Source organism: Cicer arietinum, chromosome 7 (assembly GCF_000331145.2).
Source record: "Cicer arietinum cultivar CDC Frontier isolate Library 1 chromosome 7, Cicar.CDCFrontier_v2.0, whole genome shotgun sequence".
Lineage (NCBI taxonomy): Eukaryota > Viridiplantae > Streptophyta > Magnoliopsida > Fabales > Fabaceae > Cicer > Cicer arietinum.
The window spans coordinates 1,832,974-1,846,443 of record NC_021166.2 but is presented as its reverse complement, the minus strand read 5'-3'; the positions used below and the strand labels follow the sequence as shown (position 1 = coordinate 1,846,443).

Sequence of the window (13,470 nt, the reverse complement as noted above, 5' to 3'; positions counted from 1 at the left end):
GTGACAATTATTAGACTCTTTTTTTTCTCTCCAATGTATGTATGTTTGAATCGATCAATTCAAAAAATCTGGATTGGATGCAATGAACATTGGTAACAGTTTAATCAAGATCGACCATCAATGTTCTTGAGTGCAATAAATGCGGAGGAAAACAAATGTGTGTTTTTTGTTTTGTTTGTTTGTTTGTTAAAATACACATTCAAATTGACCAATTCGAGTAGGATTAAGCTCCTTTAAAGTGATCAACATATTTTAGAGAATGTTGATAAACAAATTAATAATTAATATTATAAACACATACATTACTAGATATAAGTAATTATAATATTAATTATTGATCTATCCACTTTATTAACTTATCATTTTAAAGAAGCTAAATTTATTTGAAGATATATTAGATTGATTAATCTAAATATATATTCCAAAATATTAGAGGAATAAAACTGTCTTAATATTGTAGCCGTATGTATTTAGTTAGTAGTTGTATCAAAATATTTGTATATTTTTAAAAATGCTCTTATTTAACAATAAAAAGCTGTGGTTCGGTTTGAGTTGGATGGTGGATAATGATGAAGATGGTGAGTCTTACCTTTTTGTCTATCACAAGACAACGAAAAGAAAGCTTATCTTATTTGTTTGTCCCAAATTATTGAGTTTCAGCTAAACAAAACGTGTATTGATCAGGTAAAAGAAAATAGTCCACACATATAACGCCAATTGGTCGGTAGGTACATTCCCTATATAAAGTACCACAAGTACACGATTGTTTCACACAAAACATTGGAATCATTCTTGATATTATACTAATAATCAATATCGTAAAACTCAACATTTGAAGATTAATTGTATGTCTAGTCAAGCTGAATTTCACATAATAACGACCTGTCATTGTAATTTTAATAAAAGTTACAGTCATTTTGACAAATTCACTTTCAGTATATCCAATCATAAACTAATAATTTGATTTCCTGGACGTTATATTCTTGCTCATTAGATATATATATTGTTCATCAAGAAAATTCTTAATTTGATCAAGTATATCCCACTACATGATCTCCATCATGAACAAATTATTTTGATAAAACAAACTAATTAAAAGATAGAACACTCTGATTCTTCAAATTTATTTAATAGTATAGGATGGAACAATTAATATATATAAAAGTGAAAGATGCAAATGAATACATAATAAGATGGGATATATTTCAGTGAAATTGCAGCTGGTATTTTGCAAAAGAAGTGGAAATCTTGAGCATATGATTGATGGTTGTGGCCCATGTCTTGTAACGACGAAGATCATCCACCATGTCTAGCTTGAAAGTTCCTTTTCTTGTTGCCAAAACAATCAGATAACATGTATCATCCTCGGTTTCTGAACCTTTATACAGCTCCGCATGCATATTCAATATAATACCTATAACATCAAACAGTTTTTATTTTATTAGTGCATTCTATCTAAGCTTTAATATACAATTAAATTAAAATAAAATAAAACTGAAAAACAAAAAAGCACATACTCTCTTTCTTGCTTTTCAGTAGATTATGTTTTCTCATCATTAGTACAACCTGTAGTTAATTTAAATTAGAATCATTCATTACACGTTAATAATTTCAAATCAGAAGTGGCTGGACTACACAAATAATTGATAACTAATCCTGTTCACCCAATTGAAAGTAGACAAACACAAAAGTTGTCCATAAACCTGACCTTAGCTTCACTGTTGAGGATTACAGACACTGATCTAGGCATGTACTTCCCTGTTTAGACATAATTGAAGTTAAACATAAATTAGCAAACCATTTAATTCATGTTTATTTCTTACTAATACTTAAAAATTGCATTGAAGGTACCTTCTGGTGTTTCCACATATAACTCAGCACCCTGTGAAAGAATCAATCTTCCTTTTTCAAAATCAAAGTCCAAATCATTGTTGTTTTCAATATGCAAGATGGGGGCTCCCCCATTCAATGATCTGTTCTTGCTGCATCCTGATCTTACTTTAAGTGTGGCTGCTCCTTTTAATGCTGCACTTAGCCAACACATTTTCACTTTTTTGTCACCAACAGATTCTAGTACATCAGTATAATACTGCATGTCTTGTGTACTTTAAACTCATTTCTCAACATGTTTCTTTTGTTGGGTCAAGTGTTACTTTCTCTTAATAAAATTTCATTTCCAGCTAATTTAAACTGAACCAGAAATTTTAACATGCTCAATGCTATTTAGATAAATCTCGTCCGTTAAATTAATCTTACAATAAATATTGAATACCGTAGAGAATTATAAGTCAAATTTTACATGACTTGAATTCTCTACAATTTCTTTGGTCAAAACTCAACAATTATATGATACTCGAGGTATAATACTCTAAAGTTTAAATTGTTAGATTAGTCCTATAATGATGTTTGGTTGCCGAGTAACGGAAATAGATCTCCTATAGTAGTTACACATTGCAACTGTTGAGACCATTAGATCTACTAATGTCAATGCTCTAATACCAATTTCAAATTTTAAATTTCAAAATCTGATGCTAAGTCTTGCATCTATACCCTCAATTTCCTCCAAAATAATTGTATTAAAAAAAGTATGAGTGAAAATAATAAAAATGATTACATGTTGCAGCTGCAGCAGTGAGAGTTAGGATGTCACTTGCACTTGTACCACTCATGGCAGAGCCAATAACACTACTAAGAACTTCTTTCTTAGCTCCCATTGCTTCAGCTACTTTTGCACACTGAGCAGCAACCATAGCAGCAGCAGAAGCTATTGCTGCATCTCTATCTTCATTGGAATCCTCCTTTTTTGAATTTTCAGAAGCAATAGCAGAAAGTGCTGCTGCAACACCTGCAATTGACATTGCTGCATGCACCTCTGCTCTTTGCAATCTCTGTTCTTCTTTCCTCTTCATCTTTATTTCCTTAAACCATTTCTTTATTGACATGCTTTTTATTGGTATTATCTGCTTCCATGGCATCTACATGATATATTTCAATATAATGATAATCATTAAAAAACACAAACATATTAATGCTAAGTGAAACAAGTATTAACCATGGTTTTAAATAAATGTCTTCGACAATTATTTGGACTGCAACATATATATTTTTTTTAATACGGTTGAAACTGTAATGTAATCGCAGTTGAGGTTATATAGATCACATTTGACTGCGATTCTCTACGATATTAAAAATTGGTACGCGGCTGCAGCTGTTATTTAAAACCCTGAAAATAATTAACAATGCATGCATGTATAGTTCTCACTATGGAATTGAGAGAAAAAATTACTTACCCATTTTTTTCTTAAACTGCTATTGTAATTCAATTCAGGGTGCATAGCTTGTTGCATCCATATCCATGACTGAAAAAACAGAACATAAAAAGAATTATTTTGTTCTCAAAAGGTCTTGTTTAATTATTTAACAGGATTATTAGATGATTTTATTGTGTAAATTTCTTATTACCTTAAGATCATTAGACTTCAATGGAGGTATAGACATGAAATCTGGATCATCCATTCTGGCACTCTATTTTCATATTATGAAAGTTTTACATATAATTAATCAAGAGTGAGTGTAGGTTGAAAAAAAAATAATTGAATGTGACATGACATAAAATTAGTATAAATTTTAATAAAGAGGTTGACTCACTTTAGGATGAGAAATGGGGGTACTAGGCTCTAATTGCTTCATAGGGTTATCAAATAGAACAAGTGATCCAAGTTGTGACTCAGGCTTCAAAGATTGTACAGCAAAATTGCACCAAGCAAGTGAAAGGAAATCCATTGTCTCAGGGTGTGCATCTGAAGGGGATAGATTAAAATCTGAAGCCATTGCTAATGTAATGATATTTGAAAAACAGAATATTTTTTTGGAAAGAAATGAGTTGAACAGGATGAAAATTCTCACAAATATGAATATAATGAAGCAAGCATGCATGCATATTTATACTTGCTAAACCACACCTGTTCATTGCTGTCTATGAGATGATTCACTTCATGAATCTCAACCGTTGATTCATATTTTGCTTGTAATTTTGATTTTATTAAAACTCCAAATCCTAGCTTTTGTTAAAATTATTGTGGCACATTAATTTAAAACTTTAAATCGTTATTATATCAATTAATAAAAGTGTTTAGATTTTTTATAGGTACAACATTTATGAAAATTGAAAAGTACTATTAAAATTATATATTTTTTTAATCAAAATTAACCGTATCACAAGAGTTGCACCGTGAAGCTGCAGTGGTAATCAAGTCCATCAATAAAGTGATTTGCAAACCCACTAGTTTTGTCTACCTTAACCTAAAACACAACAACTAAAAGATTGTTTTTACTGTCCTCTTTCTGTCTGTCAACACTAGACCCATTAAGACTTTTGTTCAACAAAAGACCCACTAAGACATGACATTTAATTTTTGATATTTTATGTAAATGTATAAAATTAAGTTTGCTAAGAGGACAAATCACTAGTGGACAGAACGAAAGTACCATCATGCCTGCATCATTGTTATTAATTGATCATATTGATGGCTCTAGTTTTGAGTTAAGTGGAAAAGAATGGAAGATTTTGAGTTTAAATTTGAGTAAATCAAAAACTAATATATAACAATCAATTATTTCTTCTGTTTTAAAATAATCGTCGTATTCCATCATTTTATACAAATTAAAAAAATATGATAAATAAATAAAAATATGATTTTATCAAATTATTTATATCAATTGTTGATTTATTTGTATAATATGAAGTGGAAAATAATAATTTAAGAATGATGCATCTAATATTAATTAAATGGTACAATTAAAATATGGTCGTCTTAATGTTTTTGAAGGTTATGTTCAAATCTACTACTTGGCCTCTAAAATCACAAAATCCTAACATTTGTAGTATGTCACATTCAGTAATAATTACTATTTATTTCAAGCGTAATGTGCAAATTAATATAAAATTTTAAAGTATTCAATGTATAAAATTAAAAATATTAATGTAAATTTTTAAAAATTATGGGTATATTATAAATAAAAAATTGGAACCTCCCTAATTGGAGATTATGTGCCAATGTTCTTATTACACGGATTGATCGACGATCATGAATTAGAATAACATAATCAAAGTTGTATTATAAATAAAAGGTGACAATTATTTTAAGACAAATATTTTTTATAAATATAACAATTATTTTAGAATGGAGGAAGTACTAACTTTGAGGTTTTAAATTCATTGTACAAAATTTTTGAACCAGTTAAGTGACTCCAAGTACAGAGATATTTTTGAAGTTCAAGTTGCTATATAGTCCAATAACAAATATCTGATATACAAAACTTTTCCCGGGGAACAGAAATATTGGGCAAAATGAGATATTAGTAATGTTACCGATGGAAAAAAGGTGTAACACTTATTGTACATTTCTATTTGTGAATATGGAAACTTGGGGACCTACTTGATATTGAAAGGGTTCATTAACAAATTTTCGAATGAGAGATAACACATGGTAGTCATGATAGAACATTGTAGGTAGGATTAGTAAGTATAATAGATCACGATCAGGGGCCTTTGTTTTGGGCATCTTTAAATGAAAGCCATAAACTTAAAGGCTAATCAAAATGTGTTTTCAGATGATAACACTAAGGTGATTGTAAACCGACCAACTAGTGCCTAGGCGAATTCTTGTGTTTAGTTCCTAAAAAACAAAAGTTTATATTTCGCTTATATTACAAAGACTATAAACATATATATCAATTTATCATATCATCAATATTATTTTTATATCGAAATAATATCTGTTTGAAGTATATTTTAACATACTTCCTTAATTATGGGTAAATTTTGTCCATATTTTAAAGACTTAAAACTACTTTATAACTTATCCAACAAACTAGGAAATCATGTATATTCTATAAACACTAATTTTTCCTTAAAAACATATCAATTTAAATATATTTTGCATTAACGGTGTTTAAAATAAAAATAAAAATTAACAAACGAACAACACGTGGGAAGTTGGTGTATGGCTCTGATATTAAAAATAATCGAAATTCATTCTAGTTGATGTAACAAAAACAAATATCTTATTAGTAACAAAAAAAAAATTGTGGTATATAAAATTCAAAATATCAATATATAAAAATTTAAGAACAAAGGCTAAAAGCAGCATTAACAAATTTTTATTGATTACTTTAAAAAATATGACTTTATTAAATCACTTAAATATATTGAATAAATGAATCATGTATATTTTTTTTTTTATCAAAATCGTTTATATTAAATCATTTAATATAAGTATTGTGAACCCAATTAATTAAGAAAATTTATTTAATTAATTTACCTTCATTGTAGCTAAAGTTAATTGAAGGCCACTTGCTAGAGGAGCATAATAAGCTTTCGTCAGGCCCGCCACATAAGCAAGTATAACGAAAACAAGTTAGAAAAAGTAGCAAGGGGGGAATTATAACCCAACATGCTTGCGGGCCAACGTTGATAGAAAGAAACTTGACATGTATGATGGACATGAATGAAAGGCAGCTAAGACATCATTATGTTTAAGCATTTTTCATTACAATACTTGTTAAATCATAACTATTAAGATTACCATACTTGTTAAATCATAACGATTAAGATTAGCTTTTCGTCATCTTGAAAAGAGCGTGCAATTCTAATCGAGTACTCCATGTCATAGTACACAACTACACATATTATAAAATATATTTAGGATACAATATTATGGGGTTTTGCTTATAGCCATATGCTCATCACGTTCATGTACTTAATTAAGTTCATTTACCAAATTATTAATTAATTTAGGTTCATGTACAAGCAACCGTTCATAATTTTGAAGTTAGATGCATAAGGGCTGCTTTGGTAATTATATATCACACTGTAGATAATTCAACCAATGTTATAATATTAAAATTATTCGATTATGTGCTTGAAGTAGATTATATATCCACACGAATCTTTAGAAGTTTAGAGAGCAACATGAACAATAATGAGTTAATCATTAGTAATTAGTATTACTAAGAGATTTTGATACTACATTTTTATTTATTATTAAAAACTTTAAAATATTTAGTATGTGGATCACAATCTTATATATCATATACATTTAGTTCATCTTAGTTGATGAGATACTATCTTTCACACTTAAATATCAATAATTTTCTCTCAAGTATGAATCTTTCACGTCACTACGATATATACCACAACTATCAATCAATAGAACACTCATTTCAACAAAATCGTTATAACATTCAATACAATCAAAATGAGCACTCAGATAAACAATAAAACCATCGAGAGATCTAGACATCACATCTTCACTCAAAACTTTAAGAAATTAAGTATATGAGTCACATATATTATATATTCTTAATTTATTTTATTAAAAGTCAATGTGGTACTACCATTCAAACTTTAATATCAACTTCAACATAAATTGTGAAATAAGCTTTCTATTAAAAAAAAATGATTGTGGTATTAATTGTCTCATTGTGGCATAGGATATCAAAGTTAGGGATGGCAAAGGAGATATTGAACGGTAAAAATATGGCAACAATTAAATGTGGATAACGAATATAATGTTAAGGTGTGGCTGATGATGGAAATGGAGGTTATAAATGAAGATGACAACGTGAGACATGAATTTGTAGGGTATTTTACATAAGTACAAGTACCATGAACTCTTGTTGTTTTAGTTTTACTCATTGCCAACCTTTTCACCAATGAAGTTCATCAAGTCTCTCCTCTAAGTTCTTATGATTAGATTTGTAGCTGTGTTTCTTAGATTTTCAATGCTACTACGGGTCACATAATTACAAACTAAGCTATGATATACAAGAAGAAAGGGTCAAGCTGAAATAAATTTCATTAAAGTTCAATTGAGACCCAAAAGCATGAAAACGTGTTAAAAAGTTATTTTTTTGAGCAAAATGTTAAAAAGTTTTTATTAAAAATAACACGTTTAAAAACACAAAATACAATACTATAAAAGTATATTAAAATGCATTGATGACTTTACTTTGGTCAAATTTGTGTTACATTTTAAATAGTTAAAAATTATCTTTCATACCTCTCAAAATATACTCATACCCCCTCTCTCCACTCAAAGCATACAAAAGACTTAGTTTAACAATTTTTTAATAGTTTAAGATAAAAAATTATTTATTTACATGTTGAAAAAAATTTATTTTGAATTTGTTAGAATACAATTATATTTTAGAAAAACAATACTTCTCAAATTTTGTGTTTTCAAAATAATTTAAAAGTCAAAATTTGAGTTTGTCATAAATAAAAAATACATTTTCAGAAAATAAAAAATTTATGATTTAAAAAAAAATTCAAAATTTAATTTTTTATTTTTTCATAATTATAATCTTATTAATAGTTGCACTCTAACGTAGTCTAATTAAAGTTTAGCTATGGTTAATTTTTACGTGAAATAAAATGGAAATTTTTTTAATTCAAAGATGCATAGTTGCACTCTAACGTAGTCTAATTAATTTTTTTTTAATTTTGTCGGTGTTATGAAAAATCAAAATTTTGAATTTAAAAAATATTTTTTAAAACAAAATGGTAAAACTGATTTTATTTTTATTTTTTCATAGAAAAATGCGTGTAGGACTGTGGGGGTAAGAGTGTAGTTTGAGGAGTAGAAAGCAAGATTTTAAACTTTCCAGTCTTTAGGCCGAAGTTGATATGTTGTGGGCTAAGTAAGTAGGCCTTCAGTAGTAACAGTACTTGTGCAAGCTTTTTTTAAAAAATAAATACAAAGTACAGTATTTCAATCTAAAATAAAAAACTAGATTTTTTAATTTATTGACATTTATAATAAGATTTATATTTAATTTTTTTTGAACAATATTAAAGTTGAATATTTGTTAACCAACAAAAGAAATATCTATAAAAGAATCTTTAAATAAAATAAAATGACACTATAATTCTTTTATTTCTAATTTTTCATTCCTTTGTAAAAATCGATTTGACTACTCTGTACAAATTATTTCCATTTTTTTATTTTGAAATACATTAGATAGTAAAAAATAAAATATCCTTTAAAATGATTTGACCAACAAATAAATATGAGAATTCAAGTTAAAATAAAAATATTTGATAACACTCTATAAAGTGTATATACTTTGAGAAAAACAGGCAGGAATGGTGTGTGACGACAAGGTTGAGTAAAAAGAAATAAATGATAAGTTGTAAAAAATAAATTTGGTTTTTATAATTTTAATATAATAAATTATATTTGGTAATAGAATATAATAGAATTGAAGCATCATCACTTGTTACTCCTCATTCAGGTTACACTTCTCCTATCTTACCCATTCAAATTTATTAATATTATATCCATGGTTAAAACATTAAGTGACCATGGTGGTGCCAAACTAACACGGCACCACCTTATTCGCCCCCAAATTTCAAATTAAATGCACGATTATATTGCCTTCTGTCACTTTCAAGCCTTCGTGAACCAGTGCGGCGCTCCTATCATTAGTTTTTTTTTATCTAAATTGCATCTCTAAATATTTTTTATTTTATTTTAACAAGTAATTTTTTTCACACATATTTAGATTCTTTACTATTAATAATATGTACCTGTTTTTAATAAGATAATAAAAAAATTGTACTCAACTATAACGATCAAGTTTAAATTCAAAATAAAAAATTTAATTTAATAATAATAGCGATGTTTGTCGATTTATTTAAATTTTCAATTCATATAACATAACTGATTAATAGATACACACACTCTAAAGGGAAGTGTTGAGATGTGTCTTGTTCATCTCTTCTATTATTTGATGTTCTTGACCTAAGAGGACATTGTGAGAAAATATTTATTTGTTTCTTAAAAAATAATCAAGTCATTGTCTTCCATGCATGCATTATGAATATTTCACCGATGTGCATTGATGTGGTGGATTAATTTTGAATTTTGAAAATTGTGTTGTCAAGGGGTTTCCTATACATTGTAGTGATGATTTAAATTTGAAAAAAAAAAATGTTTGACCAAAATTTCGACTTTTCTTGATACACTAGTATAGATTTTACATTAATTCAATATAATTTTAATCAATTTTATAATAAATTTAAAATTTGAGTTAATTTTATTTTGTACGTGTCTGTGCTCACATTTTCTTGCGAGTATAAAAAAATTATCCTCATTTCTTCATTGTTTTTATGTCCTTGAAACTTTTGTTGCATAGTTAGTTTAAAAATCATTGATACTCTATTTTGAAGCAACAAAAATTTATAAATGACTACAAGTGATATTCAAATCCATATTTAATTAGAAACAAAATTCGAAGAAGATGAATAGAAAATAACACAATAACAAAAATTGACCGGTCACGTATCTGTCTAGTTTTAAGGCAAATGATTTTATAGTTAATAAAATAAACGTCGATCAATGAAAATATGACACAATTTAATATAGACTATGTTTTGAAAATGTTTAAAATTTCTACTATCACATATATTGTCACTTAGAAATAGATGTTAATGGTCACTTTCATTTTTATAATTGAAATAGTGACTTAAATAATATAAATTGAATTAAAATAAATAAAAAATAAAAAATATGTATCATATTATTAAATTGACATAAAATGTATTTTTTATTTATAAAGATGCAAAGCTAGAATCACAATCTATTACATCTAAAAAGTATTGACAATTTTAGATAAATTTTTTAATAATTTTTATATACGGATTCACGGTTGATCACTTATAAAAGTGTTGCGGTGAATAATTCGCTGTAAACTAATTCATCAAGTAAAAAAAATGAAATTAGCTAATTCATATATGATTTTATTTTCTTCCGATTGTTAAGACCAGCTACATTCTGAGTTGATGTCTTCATTTTATGCAGCTGCTGTGAGTTTTTTTTTTTTTTTTAAATGGCAATATTAATGTAATTATATTAGAAATCAAAACATACGATTATAAGGAAAAGAAATACTCCAATAAAGAAAAGAAAGAAAAAAACGCAAGAACAATAACCACCTCCAACCAAAAACACAAAAGACATCAAACACGAGAGAGATGTTATGTGAATCATTGATCCAAATTCATGTTAATATATATATGGTTTGTATGCGACCTTATCTGACGTTTCTTTTCGTACAAGAATGTTGCGTTTGTTAAATATTTGCATGTCAACTAAAATGTTTTCTTGAAATAAATAAAAACAAACTAAAATATTTTCATATATAAACATATAATAAAAAAATTAAATCTGCATATAAAAAAAGTTGTATCAGCTATAGAAAACATCTCACAGGCTGGATAATCTATACTCCACGAGTATGGCATATGACTGAATTTGATTTATACAGATCAGACTTACCATTTCTCTCTTCCTCTTAACATTATTAATATATATCCATATACATCATTATTGTATTTTCAATTTCTTAGTTTCCGTTATATATATGCACACTCACTCAAGAAATCCATGATGAAAGAAAATATAAAGTTAAACCAATAATAATCAAACATAAAAGCACAAATACATGTATATAAGAAAATATAATTAATATTTATAACATCCGAGAAGCATCATGAAAATTAAAAACTTAATTTGATTGACTTACATATATATATATAGAGAGAGAGAGATATATATGTTTTCCTCTGTACATTGTCTTCATGTATGTATAGAAGCACCACTTTCCTCCATCAACTCTAGCTTGCAAAGATAAAGTGTAAATAGAGGGAATATTAAACATAAAAAATAAAAAATATTTTTAATTAATATATAATAAAGAAACTAATATGCTGTTGATTGATTATAATTGTAATTATAATCTATAGAGACATATTTACGGTGGAGATGGATTAATGAAAAGCTCAGAGGCAGTGACTAGACATCTCATTACTTCAACTTGAGCTCTTAGAGATTCTATGTAATCTAGGGTTTCATCAACCAAACAAGCTTCATCCATGGATTTTCCTCCTGGTAAGAGACTCTTAAGCTTTCTTGTTCTTTTTTGAACCATCTTCTTCGCTATAAAACTCGCTTCAACTCTTTCCTTTGCTTTGTATACCGTACGAATTCGTCTTCTTTTTCTGCACAAAGGAGACGAATTCGTCAACTTTTTTCTTATCTTCTTTGGTTGTGATGAAGTTGATATGTCATTTTTGTTGCTTTCATCTATGGAAGTTTTGGCAACAAGAGCCTTTCTCCAAAGGGTGGCTTTGTTTCTAGTGGAAGCCATGGCTAAATCTGCTGAGAGCTTTATGGCTTTCTTTCTCTCCAACAAGTTCATGTTCTTCTTTTGAGAGTTATATTTTCTAAGACCCTTTATCCATTTCCTAAGGAATTCTTGCTTGAGTGAGCTCAAATTTCGCATTCTATAAAGGAAAATAATACAAAGGATGAACAAAAACATGTAGGTTAAGTTTCAACAAGAGGTTGATAATATATATATGTATGTGCTAGGGCTTAAATTCTTCTAGTTTTTTTTATAAGCAAAATATATATAATTTGTATTGAAGAAGCAAAATATATAATTAAATAGCTAGAGGAAATAAATTATGTAATTAGAAGAAAAAATATAAATTAATACATACCTTGGTAGCTAAAATTCTTGGAGCGGATAAAGTAGGAGAGAGAGAGAGAGAGAGAGAGAGAGAGATTATGAGTAAGTTTTCATGAGAGATGGAGTGTGATAGATGAAAGGAAAGTGGTATTATATGAGAAGAAGATGAATATGAATGTGAGGGGAAGAATTTAAGTGCTTGAAAGATGAGAGTGGTGGGCCATAGAGAGAAAGACATAGCACATGCTGGCACATGGAGAAACTGGCCCACTACCCAAAACTATATAGAGAATAATATTACATTATTATAAAGAAAACAATGAATTTAGATTAGTGGTAAAGAAGAATAAAGGTGACCTTAATCTAATGCAAACCTAACATCAGTATCTTTGTTTTGAATACAAACAAAATTCACTAAATACGATTCACTTCGAAACAATTGTGGTTATGGCCCGCGAGTGGAACTCCGTGAGACCAAGATTAATCACATTACATCAATATTCGGATCTATTTTTTAATTTCATTTCAAACTTCACCGCAACTCTTCCAATGTTTTAATTTCTACCACTAATATTTTTGACTCCGACTAACAAATTCAATAATACATTTACTTATCCATTAATTATGTTATGTTTTTAATTAGATAAGACTTAGGTTATCTTTGAAGAATTGTATATAAGTTATTTGCAATCAATTAAAATTAGTAACATTTATTCTATTTTTTTGTCTTATAAGATATAGTAACATTTGCTTTATTAACAAAGTCAAATCTTATTTTCTTTTAAAAATAAAAAACTAATCATGGAGTATATGACTTGATTTTAATTGATTTGATTGAGGGCAAGGCTATCCCAAGTGAGATTGCTGCCTTAGGCCTCAAATATTATTAGACTTCAAATTTATATTATTGATATAATTAATGTTATTAATTTC

The 13,470-nt window shown here is 27.7% G+C and overlaps 2 protein-coding genes across 4 annotated transcripts; both read right to left on the bottom strand.

Annotated features, from left to right (window-relative positions):
- Positions 1-1,092: 1,092 nt before the first annotated feature.
- Positions 1,093-3,925, bottom strand: LOC101504305 (VAN3-binding protein). The gene is made up of 8 exons (XM_004507733.4): positions 3,649-3,925; positions 3,463-3,525; positions 3,291-3,359; positions 2,615-2,975; positions 1,852-2,025; positions 1,709-1,758; positions 1,518-1,566; positions 1,093-1,414 (listed from the first exon to the last, which is right to left on the bottom strand). Exons 1-8 carry the CDS (start codon positions 3,829-3,831, stop codon positions 1,206-1,208), a joined length of 1,158 nt encoding a protein of 385 aa, XP_004507790.1. The 5' UTR covers positions 3,832-3,925; the 3' UTR covers positions 1,093-1,205.
- Positions 3,926-10,772: 6,847 nt separating this feature from the next.
- On the bottom strand, positions 10,773-12,724 carry LOC101503985 (transcription factor IBH1-like 1). Of its 3 annotated transcripts, none has more exons than XM_073370791.1 (4): positions 12,569-12,724; positions 11,822-12,349; positions 11,590-11,680; positions 10,773-10,868 (listed from the first exon to the last, which is right to left on the bottom strand). In XM_073370791.1, exons 2-4 carry the CDS (start codon positions 12,346-12,348, stop codon positions 10,788-10,790), a joined length of 699 nt encoding a protein of 232 aa, XP_073226892.1. In that variant the 5' UTR covers position 12,349; positions 12,569-12,724; the 3' UTR covers positions 10,773-10,787. The 3 variants fall into 3 exon arrangements, with proteins under 3 accessions (XP_073226892.1, XP_073226893.1, XP_073226894.1); XM_073370792.1 differs by having other exon boundaries at positions 10,773-10,865; XM_073370793.1 differs by lacking the exon at positions 10,773-10,868 and having other exon boundaries at positions 11,494-11,684.
- Positions 12,725-13,470: the final 746 nt, after the last annotated feature.